Below are 18691 nucleotides of genomic sequence, written 5' to 3'. Positions count from 1 at the left end.
TCAAAATTCTACAACACTTTCACCAAATTCAAAGTCCAGGTTGATTCTCCACCTGCAGGTTTTATAGACAGGAGGAAGAGGAAGAAACAGGACAGGTTAGAGCTGAAGTCAAGGTTATCCTGCAGCTGCTAAATTTTCAGACTTATTCACTTTAAAACCCCTAAAATGCCTAGGATAGCATAAGGTCTGCTGGCAAGAACCTCTTTAGGAGAATAAAGGCCTCATAACGACTTCATACTTAAATACACTAACATCTAATTTTTTTAAATACATTAACATCTAATTTTTTAAGGTTAAGCTAAGTGACTTGTGCCTGTAACCCTAGTGATTCAGGAAGGTGAGATCTGAGGATCACAGTACAAAGTTAGCATGGGCAGGAAAGTCTATGAGACTTACCTCTGATTAAACACCAAAAAGCCAAAAGTGGAGGTGGGGCTCAAATGGTACAGTGCTAGCCTTGAGCACAAAAGCTCAGAAGGAGCGTCCAAGCCCTATTTCAAGCCACAGGATCAGTACACACACGGACGCACATGCACGCCCATGCGCACGCGCACACACATACGCGCGCACGAGTGCACACAACCAAAAGGTTCAAGTATGGAACTGTAATTGTATACTGCATAAGTTATGTACAAAAGGTAAACGCTTCAAGTAAGGATTTTCAAATACAGAGTTAATAGTATTTTCCCCCTGCTGGGCGCTGCGGCTCACATCTGTAATCCTAGCTACTGAGGAGGCTGAGATCTGAGGATCAAGGCTCAAAGCCAGCCTGGGCACAAAAGGAACTGAGACTCTTATCACCAATTAACCTCTAGAAAACTAGAAGTGGGGCTTGGCTTGAGGGTAGAGCAGCAGCCTTGAGATGAAGAGCTCAAGGACAATGCCCAGGCCCAGAGTTCAAGCCTCATGATGCACAAAGAAAAAAAATGTATTTTGGGTGGGAGTTTGGCCTAGTGGTTAAAGTGCTTGCCTAGCATGCATGAAGACCCGGGTTCGATTCCTAGGTACCACATATAGAAAAAAGCCGGAAGTGGTGCTGAGGCTTAAGTGGTAGAGCTCTAGCCTTGAGAAAGTCCAAGGACAGTGCTCAGGCCCTGAGCTCAAGCCCACGACTGGCAAAAAAAAAATGTATTTTGCCCCTGTCCATCATGGGGCTTGAACTCTGGACCTGGTCACTGTACCTGAGCTCTTCAGCTTAAGGCTGGTGCTCTACCACTTGAGCCACAGTGGCCACTTTTGATTTTATGGTTGTTAATTAGAGATAAGACTCTCATGGATTTTTTGTGCCTGGCAGCTTGAGACAGATCTCAGCCTCCTAATTAGTTAGGATTATAGGTGTAAGCTACCTGTGCCCATTAATTATAAATGCTTTAACCTTATACACTATACAAATGCACACATGCAATTCAACATCACATTAATTTGTGCAGTTTGTTTTACATATCATCTAAAAGTTATATTTAAAACTTCTATTAAATAGTAGCATATATAGTTTATATAGTTTCTTGGGGGATAAGGATTATAGAAGCAGTGTTGGGTATGGAGTATTGCTTATGATTGAATAAACCTTCTCTGTCACCCCAAGAAAGAAATTTGGGGTAGTAGGTGTCATATGTACACTCACTCAGAACACAGAGAACAATGTGCTAAGTTAAGTGCTACAACTATTTTGCCAGTCCTGGGGCTTGAACTCAGGGCCTGAACACTATCCTTGCACTTTCTCAAGGCTAGTGCACTACCACTTGAGCCACAGCACCACTTCCAGCTTTTGTATGTATGTGGTACTGAGGAATGGAACCCAGGTCTTCGTGTATGCTTGTCAAGCACTCTACCACTAGGCCAAACTTCAGGCCATTTTTTTTTTTAGTGCTACAATTTTTTTTTATCAAGTAAATGGACTGGATTACCCACTAGTTGCCACTGTTGTCATTTTCGGGATTTAATTATTAGGATTTGTATATATTTTGTATAAATATCAAGAAATAATCCAGGCACTGGTGGTTAATGTCTATAGTCCTAACTAATCAAGTAGCTCACATATGAGGATCACAATGCAAAGCCAGCCCCAGCAGGAAAGTCCATGAGACTTTTATTTCCAGTGGAACTGTGGAGGACTGTAGAGGACTATCCTTGAGCTTAAAAAATCCAGGCTCTGCACTCAAAATGAATGAATTAATTAATTAGTTAATAAAGCAAGCTCAAAAACAACACCAAGCCCTGATTTCAAGGCCCAGGAACAACAAGCACATACCTCCAAACACACACACACACACTAAAGCAAAACAAAACAAAAAAAACCACCTTCACATTTTCTTGGAAAATAAGCATCCTCTAGAATGGAGTGGACCCCACAGTTTACTTCCACCTGGTGGCAGAAACTCTTACTACAGGTAAAGCTGTTTATCAAGTGTGTATCACTAAATGAGTTTTGCAATGAAGACTGCTTTTGTTGGGGGGGGGAGGGGAGAGAAACATGGTCTTTGTCGCCATCTTGTGGCCCAATTTCAAAATACTGCCAAAGACCAGACAAATCAGAATATTGTCTTACTATACAAACTTGAGATATGTTAAGTAATGAGAATTACCAGTTGAGCGAATATAATCTAATGCTGTTATATCATTAATACAATAAAGTTTTAAGTATAAATATGAACTTCAATTTATTAATTCTTCAGTGCCTTGTGGCAGGCGGGGTGGGAAGTGGGGGGGTTGTTACCTTAAGTAAGCCTACCTGTGTAAAGTACTTCCCATCTTGTTTCAGTACTCTCATTGAAAGGTCAAGAATCAGTCTGAGAAACTCCCATGTGGAATCTGAGTATTTAAAAAAATAAGTTTTGAATGGATACAGAAAATGTGGTATATATACACAATGGAATTCTACATAATCAACAGACAAGATAAAATAATGGCATTCACAGGGAAATGGATGAATCTAGAGCGAATCATGTTGAGTGAGACAAGTCAAGACCTAAGGAACAAAAGGCTCATGGTATCCTTAATACGTGGCTATTAAATCCAAAGAGTACAAGAGCGAGGACTCAATAACTGCATACCCAAAGCTATGGACATGGTAATGGAAATATAAACATAACTATATAGACATAAAAACCTATGACTCTGTAGACATAATGTTTTATTTCTTAAATTAATGTTTCTATGACATACAAACCCTTAGCCTAATTTTGATTAAGTTCTAAATATTAACTCCCAGTGATTGTAAATAGAGATTCTCTCCTTGAACACTTGTTTGTTAAACTTGTCATTTAAAATATGATGTAAAAATCAACATTAATAAATTCTTTTTAAAAAAAGTTTTATATTTATGAGTTTGCATGCATCAAAATACCTATCTGCAAACATTCACTCTAATACACAAAGGTCTCTCTCTCTCTCTCTCTCCTCTCTCTCTCTCTCTCTTTCTCTCTCTCACACACATACACACACACACACACACACACACACACACACACACACACACAAACAAGACCTATGAACTGGACAGTGTGTTCATGAACAATATTAGTGACCCACACAGAAACACCTAGGTCAAAATATAATAGCACCCAAATTAGCCCAGCTTGGGGATGTAAGACTCAGTGTTGCAACATGCTTGCCCTGGTTTATGCCCCAATAACCTCCCCAGGGAAATATTCAAGCCAAAGGTGACCTGAAACAAAACTGCTCCAGTGGGAAAAGAACTGTCCTAGAGAAACCACAATGCATATCAGATTGGGGCCCATTTTGTAAAGCAAGCAAGAAGGGAAGTTTACAGAGAAAACATTCACAGAGAAACCAGGAACCAGTAGATCTGGGGCATGTGAATTAGGGAGAATTGTCTAAGTTGCAGCTTAGAAACATCCCCAGAGTGTCTTGCTACAGGCAAAAAAATTATCAATTAGTCTTAATGATGTGATTATAAGTCCTTTTGAGTGAGTTTCAAATAAGTGAACAGAATAGGATTTAAAGTCAAATCCAAATCCAGCCATTTTTCTACAATGGGCCTCAGTTTAATACCATTTTTTTAAAATGAAAGAACTGCCCAGTGCTAGTGGCTCATGCCTATGATCCTAGCTAGTCAGGAGGCTGAGATCTGAAGATCATGGTTCGAAGCCAGCCCAGACAGAAATATCTGTGAGATTCTTACATCCAATTCACCAGCAAAAAAAGCTAGAAGTGGAGCTGTGGCTCAAGTGGTAAAAGCACTAGGATTGAGAAAATAAAAAGTTCAAGAACAGGAGAGAGGGAAGGGGGAGGGGGAGGAGAAAGGGGAGAGGGGAGAAGGGAGAGGGGGAGAGAGGAGAGAGGAGAGGGGAGTCAGGGTCGGGTACATGGCCTAGTAGTAGAGTGCTTGCCTAGCATGCACAAAGGCCCAGGTTCGATTCCTTTGCACCACATACATAGAAAAAAGCCAAAAGTGGAATGTGGCTCCAGTGGTAGAACTCTAGTTTTGAGAAAGCCAAGGACAGTGCCTAGACCCTTAGTTCAAGTTCCAAGACTGGCAAAAAAAAAAGAAAAGAAAACTGAGATCTCAGAATTGAGGTTTGAAGTCAGCTCAGGAAGGAAAATCTGTAAGACTCTCCTCTCCAACTAACCACGGAAAACCTAGGAGAGGATCTGAGGCTAAAGTGTTAAAGCACTAGCCTTGAGCATAAAGGCCTGAGTTTAAGCAGTAGGATTGGCACAGGAGTGTGTGGGTATGCACAGGCACATGGGCACACACGGGCGCGCTCGCACACACACACAAACATACACATACACACACACACACACACACACACACACACACACACAGAATGAAGAAAAGGAAAAAAATGGGTCATTCAAGACACAGATGCACTGAGGAAAATTTCCTTGAGCAATTATATAAACTAAAACTATGATACAAAACTGTTAGAGTATGGGAGTGGGGGTGACATTGTCCAAACAGTTAACATACTCTTTTATCTGATTTATGGAAATACAGCCTCTCTGTACATCACCTTTATAATGACAATAAAAAAATTAAATATGATACCTTCTTCTGGAGATGTGGAGATTGGAACTGCTGTCAAGTCATTAATCACATAATCAAACTCTCTCCCTTCTTTGGCGTACCTCTTCAGTACTGGAATACAGTCCTCTATTAGAACCTGTTACCCAGAAAAAGGATTATGCACATGATATAACACATATGGATGCAGTTATTAACAACAGTTACCATGGAAGGGGACAATGCCAGCTGGGGCCAAGATTCATAGCATCTACCACACACACACACACACACACACACACACACACACACACACACACACAAATTCTGATATACTCTACCTGACTTATGTAACTGTAACACCTCTGTACATCACCTTTATAATAACAATTAAAAACAAATTTTAATGCCGGGTGCAGTGGCTCATACCTGTAATCCTAGCTACTTAGGAGGCTGAGGTCTGAAGATTATGGTTCAAAGCCAGCCCAGGCTCTTATCTCCAATTAACCACTAGAAAACTGGAAGTAGCACTGTGGCTCAAGGGGTAGGGTGATAATAGCCTTGAGCTGAAGAGCTCAGGAACAGCGCCCAGGCCCATAGTCCAAACCCCATGACTGACAAAATAAAATTTTAATTCTGATGGTTTGTTCATGTTTCTACCTAATCTCTGTACTGTACACACACTTATATAATCACAAGTGTGTGTGTGTGTGTGTTGCAAATTTGGTATTTTCATCTAGCATTTATCCATGTAGTAATATGTATTTTTAATATCACACTATTCCACTAAAAAGCATCGTAGCCAGGTGCCAGTGACTCATTCCTGTAATCCTAGCTACTTAGAAGGTTGAAATCTGAGGATTAAGGTTTGAAGCCAGCCTGTACAGCAAACCCTGTAAGACTCACCTCCAGTAAAATACCAAAAACCAGATATGGAGTTGTGGCTCAATTGGTAAAGTACTAGCCTTAAGCAAAAGAAGCTCAGGGGCAGCACTTGAGCCCTGAGTTCAAGCACTAGGACTGGTGTACACACACACACACACACACACACACACACACACACACACATACACATTCTAGCTGGATGCTGGTGATTCACATCTGTAATCATGGCTACTCAGGAGGCGGAGATCTGAGAATTGCAGTTCAAAGCCAGTCCAAGTAGGAAAAGTCCATGAGATCCTTATTTACAATTAACCATCAAAAAGCTAGACGTGGAGCTGTGGCTCAAATAGTAGAATAACACTAACCTCAAGCAAAAAAGCTCAGGGACAGAGCCCAAACCCTGCGTTTATACCCAAGGAAAACAAAACAAACAAAAAATAGAAAATTCTATTCTTGGGCTGGGAATGTAGCTTAGTGGTAGAGTGCTTGCCTAGCATGTGACAAGCCCCGGGTTCAATTCCTCAGTGCCACATAAACAGAAAAGGCGAGAAGTGAAACTGTGGCTTAAGTGGTAGAGAGCTAACCTTGAGCATAAAGAGGCTCAGGGACAGAACTCAGATGCCGAGTTCAAGCCCTAGGACTGGTTCAAAAAAATGTATTCTAGTCTTCAGTGTTTTAAATTCTTGTTTTTTCTTTGGTGGGTTTGGGCAGGGGGCAGTTCTGGGACAGGAACTCAGGGCCTCATGGTTCCCTTAGCTTTTCCACTCAGGTCTGGGACTTCATCACTTGAGCCATACTTCCGCATCTGGACTTTTGCTAGTTAACTAAAGGTAAGGGTTTCCTGAAATTGTCTGCAGGGGCTAGACTTCAACTATGATCTTCAGATTTCAGCAATCTGAGTAGCTAATGGCACCTGGCTAGTTTTCAGTTTTAATAACAATTTGTGTCCCTACCAGCAATGCATGCAAAGCAGCTGGTTTCCTTTCACTGTCCCTAGGATTCTTCAGACCAGTTCAGGTTCCCATGACTTGACTCTTATCTGTCTGGTATCTGTGTCTCATTTCCTATTTGACTACTGTATCCTACAGTAACTTAACCAATAGGCTAAATCTCAAAACTAAGTTTTCCTGGTTATTTTCAAATATTTATTTTTACAAATGAAAAGCTAGGCTTAGAATAAAACTGATTTCTAATGTTTTCATGAAGTATATGCATACATATGTAAGTTGAATTATGACATTGATTTCCTGTTCCCTGATTTCCTTTCAAATTATTCAGCATTTAGCAAAGTGTTTTTAGGCTTCACCAAATTCTCATGAATCCAACTAATTGTTTAGATAAGTTTCTTACATTTTGTGAGCATACATATCACCTGTAATTATTTTAATATGTATGTTATTCTCATCTTCCAACTTTATATTTGCAGCCATATGAAACAATGTGAATGGGCCGGGAATTTAGCCTAGTAGTAGAGTGCTTGCCTGTATTCCTAGCTCTATTCAGGATGCTGAGATCTGAGGATTGAAGTTCAAAGCCAGACTAGGCAGACAACTGTGAGAGTTTTATCAACAACCACCAAAAAGCCAGAAGTGGAGATATAGCTCCAGTGTTAAGAGTTCTAGCCTTGAGCAAAAAAGGTCAGGGAGACTGTCTTGGCCCCAAGTGAAAACCATAGGACTGATTCACATGCTCACATATACACATGTATGTAAACACACACACACACACACACACACACACACACAAAATGATGCTTAGTCTCAAACTGCTTACTTGCTTGCTTCCATCCTTCCTTTTTATTAATTTGTGCCAGTCCTTGGGTGCTGCCTCTGAACTTTTTTACTCAAGGCTAGTGTTGTACCAATCGGGGCACACCTCCACTTTCTAGCTATTTGGTGGCAACCTGGAAATAATCTCACAAGACTTTCCTGGCATGCTGGATTCAAATCCCAATCCTCAGATTTCAGTCTCCTGAGTAGCTAAGATCACATGTAGGGAACACCGGTGTCCAGCAATGGAACATTTTTTAAACAACTGTTACTAATAACTGGCTATAAAACAGATACAAAAATAAAGTCTGGAGGCCAGGAATTTGGCCTAGTGGTAGAGTGCTTGCCTAGAATGCACGAAGACCCGGGTTCAATTCCTCGGTGCCACATATATAGAAAAAAGGCAGAAGTTGTGCTGTGGCTCAAGTAGTAGAGCTCTAGCTTTGAGAAAGTCCAAGGACAGTGCTCAGGTCCTGAGTTCAAGCCCCAGGACCGGCAAAAATAAATAGTCTTTTCTTAGGGGGTGCAGGTACGGAGGAGTTGATCTCAGGACCTGGGCACTCTCTTTTTTGCACAAGACTGATGCTGTAGTACCTAAGCCACAGCTCCACTTATAGCTTCTTTGCCTGTTAACTGGAGAGTATGAGTCTAATGGACTTTTCTACCTGGGCTGGTTTTGAACCTAGATGCTCATATCTCAATCTCAGTATCTACATACACATACACATACACATACACACATACTATAAAGGTGGTAGAGTATATGCCTGACATATGTAAACTTGAGTTTGACATGTGCACCAAAAATTCATTACATTGACACAGTTAATCTAGGATTTCTGATTTCTATTTTATCATCTATACACATCCATCCTAAGTATAAATATGTGAGTTAAATGTTAAATACAAATGTAATTTAATTCACATAGAGAATCTATCACCTTAACCACATAAATTAATATCTATTCTAAGAAGATATATTCTGGTCAATAACATAGTTTTGGCATTCATGTTACCATGAAAACAAAATTACCTGATAGCAGTCTCCTTTAAGATTGTCTAAGACGTCACCACATGTTTTTCGCATGAATTTCTTACAACCATCAATCACCATTTGGTCAATGTTCAAAAAAGGTTAAGGAGAATTTGAATACACCTAATAATTCTGAAGAATAACACTTAAGAGAAAGTCAATACAATCATAAAAGTTTTATAATACTAAATTGAATATGTTTCAGAAATTAGCATGATAATTTTCACACTAAGGAAATTCAAAGGGAATTGAATTTTCATTTGTTCCTTAAAATTGTTTCAAAAAGCCATTTTGACAAATGCTACATAATCATAGATAGGGTATCAAAGTTAATTGCTCTTTAATATCAGCTACACTGTGTTTGCTTCTCTGAACAAGAGTGATGGTCTTAAACTGAAATGTTTGTTCAAGGCAGTCCATATAATGGATCTGCCTGTAGTAATTGTGGCATAACTCGCGTGTGTGTGTGTGTGCATGTGTGCGTGTGTGTGTGTGCACGCGCGCCAACCTTAAAACTTAAACTTAAGGCCTGGGTGCTATGCTGAACATTTTTGCTCAAGGCTAGCACTCTAACACTTGAGCCACAAATCAACTTCCAGCTTTTTGGTGGCTAATTAGTGATAAAGATTTTCATGAACTTTCCTGCCAGGGCTGGCTTAGAACCATGAACCTCATATCTCAGCCTCCTGAGTAGCTAGGATTATAGGCATGAGCCACTGGCACCAGGCTTGTAAAATTGAATCTTAAGATTAAAAAAAGAAGGCCGGGTGTGATGGCTCATGTCTGTAATCCTAGTTACTCAGGAGGCTGAGATCTGAGGATGGTGGTTCAAACCCAGTCTCACTAAAAAGCCTGTGAAACTCTTATCTCTAATTAACCACTAGAAAATCTGAAGTGGGGATGTGGCTCAAGGGGTAGAGCAGTAGCCTTGAGTCGAAGAGCTCAGGGACAATGCCTAGGCACAGAGTTAAAGTCCCATGACTGACAAGGAGGAAGAGGAGGAAGAGGAGGAGGAGGAGGAGGAGGAGGAGGAGGAGGAGGAGGAGGAGGAGGAGGAGGAGGTATGGAGGAGGTGGTGGTGGGCATAAGCAAAAGAAGCCCACGGAACGTGTTCCATTACACAACAAAGGATATCTCTACCATAGTGACCATCTTTGGTTTCAGTTTGACTATCTCACACAATATGCCTCCATCTCCACCTCCCAGAATCAGTACATCTTTGCCAGTGTAATCTTCTTTGCCACTTCCCATGATGGCCTGGGTATACGCAAAATCACTCTCTGCCAAATCTAGGGAGGAAAAAGAGATACAAATGTTGATGCCACTCAGACATACAAAACCACCTGACATTTCCACTCTACAAAGCACTGGAATCTAATTTAAAATGTATATTTTTGTTGTTTGCTCGAACTCAGGTCCTGAGCACTGTCCTTGGGCTGCTTCAAAGCTACAGCCCTACCACTTGAGCTACAGCACCATTTCTGGATTTTTTTCTATATATGTAGTACCAAGGAATTGAACTTCATGCATGCTAGGCAAGCAATCTACCACTAGGCCAAATTCCCAGGCCCCAATTTTTTAACCTTTAAAAACTTTCACCAGATGCCAGTGGCTCATGCCTATAATCCTAGCTACTCAGGAAGCTGAAACCTGAGAATCATGGTTCTAAGCCAGCCCTGGCAGGGAAGTCCCAGCCTCGACAGTGAAAGCCAATTTCCAATTAACAAGCAAAAAGCCAGAATTAGATGTGGTGTTCAAGTGCCTGCCCTGAGCAAAAAAGGTAAGAGGGCTAAGCCCTCATGACTACATTCCCCTCATTACTGTCCCCCCCCCCCAAATCTCCACAATGTGCAAGGTTATTTTAACACTTTTTCATCAGTATTGTTCATCTGATGCCTATTACTAAAGGACATTAATCAGTGAGAAGAAAACTCAGTTTTAACTATGTGATAAAAACGCTAAAGTATCACAGATGAAATATGGCATCGGGGAGCAGCTTCAAAATGACAAGAGATGGAACTGAAGGTGCTTAAGTGGTAGAGCATCAGCTTTGAGAAAAAAAATAATAATGACAATGACAAGGTGATCTGGGGTTTATCGGAAACAAGATTGACCAGGAGTTGATAACTTGATTATATATTCATGGTGAATATATACTCATCACATTCATTTGTTTATTATGGTTTTAAGTTTTTCTATAAGAAAGTGCTTTTTTTAATAGGGAACTCAGGATCTAGCACATGTTATGCAAATGCTCTACCACTGAGCTACACGACCCCAGCACTACATGTGGTTATTTGAAGTTTAAAAAAGTAACCATAGGCCAGGAATGTAGCATAGTGGTAGAGTGCTTGCCTAGCATGCACGAAGCCCTGGGTTCAATTCCTCAGAACCACATACACAGAAAAAGCCAGAAGTGGTGCTGTGGATCAAGTAGTAGAGTATGCACCTTGAGAAAGAACAAGGACAGTGCCCAAGTGTTGAGTTAGTTCAAGGACTGGCAAAAAATAACAATAAAATTCAGCAAGGAAAGAGGTTATATTGTTCAAAAAGAAATGTACTCTTTAGCTGAGTTTTACAACTATAACCTCTCTGAACATCACTTTTATAGTAATAATTTTTAAAAGTTTTAAGAAATAAAACCCACCCACTGACCACAAGGAAAAAGAAGTTTACATAAAACTTCAGACAAGGGCCAGCACGGTGGCTCATGCCTGTAATCCTAGCTACTCAGGAGGCTGAGATTTGAGGATCAAGGTTCAAAGCCAACCTGGGCAATACAGGGCAGTACAAAGCTAAGAGACTCTTATCTCCAATTAATCAGTAGAAAACGGGAGGCAGGGCTGTGGCTCAAGGGTTGGGTGGTCGCCTTGAGCTGAAGAGCTCAGGGACAGTGCCCAGGCCCATGGGTAGGGCCGTAGCCTTGAACTGAAGAGCTCAGGAACAGTACCAGGCCAGAGTTCAAGCCCCATGACCAAATAAAACAAACAAACCAAAAAAAGAAAAAAACTTCAGACAATGGCTGGGAAGTGGCTTAGTGGTAGAGTGCTTGTCTAGCATGTATGAAGCCCTGGGTTCAATTCCTCAGTACCACATACACAGAAAAAGCCAGAAGTAGCACTGTGGCTCAAGTGGTAAAGCACTATAGCCTTAGGCAAAAGAAGCTCAGGGACAGTGCCCAGGCCCTGAGTTCAAGCTACAGAATTGGGGGAAAACACACACATACACAGACAATCTATAGGTTAAATATGATTGTGAAATTTTGGGTTTGTCTGTGTGTGTCAGTATTAGGGTTTAAACACTGGGCCTTGACCTCTTGCTTAGCTTTTTCTACCGGCACTCTACTACTTCAGCTTTTGGTCAATTAGTTAGAGGTAAGAGTCGAAAAGACTTATCTGTCTGGGTTGAGTTTTTTGCTTTGTTGTTGTTGTTGTTTGTTGTTGTTTTGACAGTCCTAGGGCTTGAACTCAGGATGTGGGCACAGTCCTTGGACTTTCTCAAGGCTAGCACTCTACTCTTGAGCCACAGTACCACTTCCAGCTTTTTTGTGAATGTGGTACCAAGGAATCAAACCTAGGGCTTCATGCATTCATGAGAGGCAAGTACTCTATCAGTAGGCCATGCTCCCGATCCCATGTCTGGGTTGGTTTTGAACTTCAGTCTTCAGATCTCAATCATCTGAATAGCAAGGATAACAGACATGAGCCACTGGCTCCAGGTGAATGAATTACTAGTGATAGCAGTAAGAACCAAACTCGGATTCTATAACACTAACATTTTTTCAGAAAAACACCATTATCCTGCTGGTGTCAGTTTGCAATATTATTGGGGCAGGGATACAATACTTACTAACATCCCCACTAAGAATGAGAATATTTCCAAACTGCTTTGAGTGCAGAATTTTAATATTCTGATAAGGTGAATCTTCATCATACACCACTTCATCTATGTCATACTCAACCAGGCGCCCATCAGCAGTGGGCCAATATCTGTCAATGGCTCCTCCTCGAACAATGGGTGGTAATCTGGAAAAAGAAGAAACAGGAATGAAGATTTCAAGAGCAGTGCCTCAGTATGGGATCTAGCCTGAACAATGTGTGAAAGAAAGCTTCACTCTGCAAGCAGACTCCCTAAGAGCACACATGAATCCACAGTTCGACCATTTATTTTTATACAATCACAGCCACTATCAAATTTCAACAGACAAAGAGAGGAGATAGGGTTTTTTTGCCAGTCCCAACACTTGAACTAAGGGCCTGAGCACTGTCCTTGGACTTTCTCAAGGCTAGAGCTCTACCACTTGAGCCACGGCACCACTTCTGGCTTTTTTCTATGTATGTGGTACTGAGGAATCGATCCCGGGTCTTCGTGCATGCTAGGCAAGCACTCTACCACTAGGCCAAACTCCCGGCCCATGAGAGGAGATACTATTTTAAAACCCTTTTTGATATGTCTAAAAGATTCCCTAATAAAAAGCAGAATGAGCAAGTGGCCACTGTAGACATCATACATCAGCCTTAAGAACATCACTGCCACTAAAGATTTATGTAACCACATAACCAGTACCACAGTCTCAAAAGTTCATGTGGACAATACCATTATCTAGTACAAGATCCATCTTCAAGTGTCCCCAGTATCCAAATATGTCCTTTATGACTGGTCTGCTTTAACTCAAGGGTCATATACTGCCATCTGCTGTATTCTTTTCTGTGTGTTTCTCTAAAAAGTTCAGATCAGACATTCTGCAAAATAATCCCTTCTCTGGGTTGACCTGATCACTTCTGATGGGAATCAGATTGGTGTATATATTTATACAGACATAAAGCAGGAATGTGGAAGCACATTTCTGCTATTATTTTTATTTGTGCTAGTATTATTGGTGATGGTAAGTGTGTGACCACTTGCATTACAGTGATATTTGCCAATTATCTCCATTTGCGAAGGTACTTTCAACCCCTTGAAACCTATGAAAAATCTGGTACGTGGTCCTCTCAAAAGGGGTAATTTGACATAAATCTTCACCAGTTTCTTTTGGCAGCTGGAATGGTTTTTGCCTATACCAAGTATTATTGGGGTGTCTGCTCAATGGTGATTTTTTTCCATTTATGCCTTTGTAAATACAGTGGTTTTTGAGAAGAGTGAATATACTTGAAATTGCCAGCAGAGGACACTAAATGACAATAGCAAAGAGACTTAAGAGTTTGGAAAAATCTAACCCAAGCCCAAAGAAAATGAGAATGTACTACGCTTAACAAAAGAACATAGGAGCTGGGCATGGGTGTTTCATATCTGTAATTCTAACTACTCAGGAGGCTGAGATCTGAGGATTACAGTTCAAAGCCAGCCTAGGCAAGAAAGTCTGCAACACTCTTACTCCAATTAAGCACCAAAAAGCAAAGTGAGGTTGTGGCTCAAGACAGAGGCTAGGCCCGAGTTTAAGCCCCAGGAGTAGTACAAAAAAAAAAACAAAAACAAAAGTGTTTTAAAGAATATACAAAAGCCAGATACTGGTGTCTCATGCTTTTAATTCTATCTACTAAGGAGGCTGTGATCTGAGGATCCCAGCTCAAGGCCAGCCTAGGCAGGAAAGTGTAAGACTCTTATTTTCAATTAACCACCAAAACAAACCAGAAGTGGAGCTATAGATGTGGCACCAGTGGTAGAGCACTATCCTTGAACAAAAGTAGCTCAGGGGCAGTACTGAGACTTGGAGTTCAAGTCTCAGCACCAAAAAAAAAAAAGTTGAAGCTACAATTAGAAGTCTTGAGGGAGCAGAAAACCAGGATCTTACTTAAAAGAAGCTGCTTCTTCTATGGGCTGGAAGCTTGCCTAGTGGTAGAGTGCTTGCCTAGAATGCACGAATCCCTGGGTTTGATTCCTCAGTATCACCAGAAGTGGTGTTGTGGTTCAAGTGGTAGAGTGCTAGTCCAGGCCCTGAGTTCAAGCCCCAGGACCAAGAAGCTTCTTCAGCCCCAGCAGGTGGTGGCAGCAAATGGGGCCATGTAAGAGAATGAGCCTGCCACCTGGCAATGAATATGAAGAAATGGAGTTCAGGGGAGGAAATTCACCTCTGTTTGACAGGCAGCCTGCTATACAGCATATTGAACTAGACATAAATCCACAGAAAATAAACTATTATTCTCAACTGTGTCAACAGTACTTTGGTTATCTTGAAGAGCTCTCTTCTTTGCAACACAATAGTTCTTAAAGACAAGCAATGGAATAAGGATTTCTAACAGGATATGAAAGCTATTACCTTGATGAAGTTCTCAACCTAGTATAAACACTATCTCCCTATAATGAGCTACCAGGAAACACTGTGGAGCCCAGCCCCAAATAAACTCATTTCAACCTTTGCTGATGAAAATCAAAAATGTATTTCAGAAAGTCAGGTAGAATATGTTCTGGTACACTATAAATAATGTGGTGTTTTTAACTGAAACATACAAATGTGTTTCCTTATTGCTTTTCATTTGAATGTACAATACAGAAATACACTTTCAAAGCTGGACCTGCGATCCTAGCTACTCAGTAGGCTGAGATCTGAGGATTGCGGTTCAAAGACAGCCTGGTCCCTAAAGTCCGTGAGACTCTTATCTGTAATTAACCACTAGAAAACCGGAAGTGGGGCTGTGACTCAGGTGTAGAGCTCAGGGACAACGCCCAGGCCCAGGGGTGCCCAGGCCCAGGGGTACGATGGTAGCCTTGAGCTGAAGAGCTCAGGGACAGTGCCCAGGACCTAAGTTCAAGCCCCACAGCTGACAAAAAGAGAGAGAAAGAGAGGGAGGGAGGGAGGGAGGGAGGGAAAAGAAATAAACTTTCAGATAAATTCCATGGCTTCTCACTCTTACCCTCTTTATTTTTTTCTAGGAGGGGAGGGAATGAAAAAAAAACTATGATAAAACAAGGATACTTTGAAATAAAAATGTAAGCTAGACCCCAATTTCACTTAGAAAACTCCTTTACCAAAATAAATAAATAAAGCAAGGCAAAACAAAAGAACCAGACTGCTCATAAAACCCAGATAAAATCAAGAGGAATTGTGGCTCATTGTGGCTTGTGGGCCTAATTATTCTCTAAGAGTGGGAACCTGTTCAATTCAGATAGTCATAGATAAGGAAAATTACAAGTAGGAACAAATGAGATGTTCAGAAAGTGGTGCAGTGTACATATGTTTTTAAGAACAGAAAAGTGAAAGAGACATGGCTGAGGACGCCTAAATTGAGTTTGAATGGAATGAAAAAGTCTTGAGTGTTCAGATTTCACCTATTTTCTGGCATCCCTTTGGCTTTCCTTTCTAACTACTAGAGGTTAAACAATTACCTGGCTATCTTACTATCTTACAGCTGCCCTGAGGAGCAGCTCACAAAATTTAACAGGGTGAGTCACTAAGTATTTAAACATCCCAGCAGCTTGCCAATAAGGATTCCCTATTCTAGAAACTATTCTAAGACTGGAGAAACAGGTATCACAATCCAACGACAGTGATTAAATAACCTTTGGAAATACCTACCAATTGTGTCTCTTTTATCTATAAGATGACCTTAATACACAATGTACAGATATGCCTCCTATACACTAGAATCTAAGGACAACCCCACAAGAGCAGACTGCTGAGAATTAAAAGCTATGTATTCAAACTTAGTTCTCCTGATTGCAGGGCCAATCCTCTCCAACAAATATCCAAACTACTACCTCTATCAAAGTTCCTTAAAGTCTGATATCACTGGCAGGCACTTTAGCATTGTCCAACACAGAAGTGCATTTCAACATATTGACATCAAGCTAATGCAAATGAGTAGCTCAAAATCACTGTGTGTATGTGTGCGCGTGCGCACGTGCATGTATCAATTCCTCAGGAGTAAATATAGGATTTGGGCACTAATCCTGCCTGAGCTTTTGTGACCACAGTCAGCATTCTACTCCATCAGTCACACACTCTACTTCTGGCTCTTTGTGTGTGTGTGTTATTAATTGGAGCTAAGAGTCTAATGGACTTTCCTCCCTGGGCTGTCTTCGGATCTCAGCCTTCTGAGTAGCTAAGATTACATGAAATGAGCCACTGGAGCCAGGTTTAAAATGGTTACTAATTTTCTTATTTCCATTTCCTAGAGTTCATTTCCATAAATATTATCCTTCTTTGTCAGTCATGAGGCTTGAACCCTGTGCCTGGACGCTGTCCCTGAGTTCTTCAGCTTAAGGCTAGCACCCTACCAGTTTGAGCCACAATGCTACTTCCAGTTTTATGGTGATTAACTGAAGGTAAAAGTCTCATGGACTTTCCTGCCCCAGCTAGCTTTGAACCCCAATCCTCAGATTTCAGTCTCCTGAGTAGCTAGGATTATAGGCGTGAACCACCAGCGCTCAGCATAAATATTGTCTTATATGATTACAGGCACAGAGGCATTGCCTACCCCTGAGAGTATCCTACTTTGGTTTCACTGTATGTGAATATCTAAGAAATTGTTACTTTTTAAACTTAAAGTAACTACATGTAGTGCTGGAGGTGTGTAGCTTAGTGGTAGAACATCTGCCTAGCACATGCTAGATCCCGAGTTCCACACACAACACCACAAAGAACAGTGAATAGTGAACAGCCCACATGGGGACAGAAAGAGCCTCAGGTTTTTTCATCACCCATTAAAAAGAATGTACTTAGCAGCTGAAAATGGGGATCCTCTTGGCACCTTGGGAAATGTTCTAACTTCAGAGCTTTGAGGCAAACTTTTATCACTCCACCCTGTCAGTAATCTCTTAACATTGTTTTTGTGCCCCCCAACCCCAGTCCTGGGGCTTGAACTCAGGGCCCAGGCGCTGTCCCTGAGCTTCTCTATGGTGAAGGTTAGCACTCTTAATCACTTAAATCACAGCAACACTTCTGGCTTTTTTGAATAGTTTATTGGAGATAAATTTCCTGCTCAGGCTGGATTTGAACTATGATCCTCAGATCTCAGCCTTCTGAGTAGCTAAGATTACAGGTATGACAGGGCCGGGAGTTTGGCCTAGTGGTAGAGTGCTTGCCTAGTATGTGCGAAGACCCGGGTTTGATTCCTCGGTACCATATACATAGAAAAAAGCCAGAAGTGGTGCTGTGGCTCAAGTGGCAGAGTTCTATCCTTGAGAAAATACAAGGACAATGCTCAGGCCCTGAACTTAAGCTCAGGACTGACAAAAAAAAATTACAGGTATGAGTCACTGACACCTATCTTTAAAACTGTTCTAATTCTACTCTGGAGCCCAGAGTCCTGAGCAGAAACATGTGTCCTTTCTCCTTTGGGGAATGGTAAGTCTGGCTTCCCTTTCACTGAAATCGCTCAACCTGGGTTTCTGCTTCACATAATGCCAGCTCCTTGCAATTCTATTTCGCCTTTCTGTTTCCTTGCATGCAGCCTTCCACTTTCCTTACCCCTGAAGGTGCTTGTTTTCGCACATTTTGTCCTGTTTCAAAGTTACAGGCCAGCGTTGCCAGAAGATTTTGATCTTTTTGACATGTTAATAAGCAGACAGTAGTGGGGGCAACACTACCACTCTGATTATTTTATCAATTAAACAACTATAAAAGGACCTTCATGAGTGGGCTCACCGTTTCACCCGATCAGAGCTGTTCTGACTCAGTTCTTTCATTCTTTCTTCTACTTTGTTCAGAAGCTACAATTAAAAGAAACAACATCAATGGGCTTATAGAATAAGCTGCATAAAACAGCTAAAAACAGAGCAGAGGCATAAGGCCAGGTCACTGAACTTGGGATATTAGCCCCTCCACCTGCCCCCTCCAGGCCTTGCCTAATTCTAAATTTTCCTGTCAACTACTCATCCCAGGAATGCCTAGCCCTAGCCTAAATTAGCATCAGAATAATTGGAAAGCATAAGACTAAAGGATATTGCAGGTACAATATCAAAGCTAAAGGTATTATATTCCCTCCAATGGAAGGTAAAATTATTCATACACAGAAAGTCAAAAGGAAGGCTGAAAGCCAGGTTCCTCAAACCAATGGAGGAACACTATTTTCTGAAACTACTTATCTGCAGGAAGTT

At 41.2% G+C, this 18691-nt stretch overlaps 1 protein-coding gene across 1 annotated transcript in view; it reads right to left on the bottom strand.

Annotated features, from left to right (window-relative positions):
* The window catches only part of Sms (spermine synthase), a 56784-nt gene that overhangs the window by 6743 nt on the left and 31350 nt on the right, over positions 1 to 18691 (bottom strand). The window contains exons 4-9 of the mRNA XM_090326210.1: positions 18240 to 18304; positions 12506 to 12681; positions 9791 to 9945; positions 8657 to 8746; positions 5015 to 5129; positions 2732 to 2811 (exon numbers count right to left, since the gene is read on the bottom strand). Of these exons, the coding sequence (XP_090182336.1) occupies positions 2732 to 2811; positions 5015 to 5129; positions 8657 to 8746; positions 9791 to 9945; positions 12506 to 12681; positions 18240 to 18304 (681 nt within the window). The remainder of the gene's footprint in view (positions 1 to 2731; positions 2812 to 5014; positions 5130 to 8656; positions 8747 to 9790; positions 9946 to 12505; positions 12682 to 18239; positions 18305 to 18691) is intronic.

This window comes from Megascapheus bottae, chromosome X (genome assembly GCF_031878675.1).
Source record: "Megascapheus bottae isolate mThoBot1 chromosome X, mThoBot2.hap1, whole genome shotgun sequence".
Lineage (NCBI taxonomy): Eukaryota > Metazoa > Chordata > Mammalia > Rodentia > Geomyidae > Megascapheus > Megascapheus bottae.
This window is presented reverse-complemented; position numbering and strand designations above follow the sequence as displayed.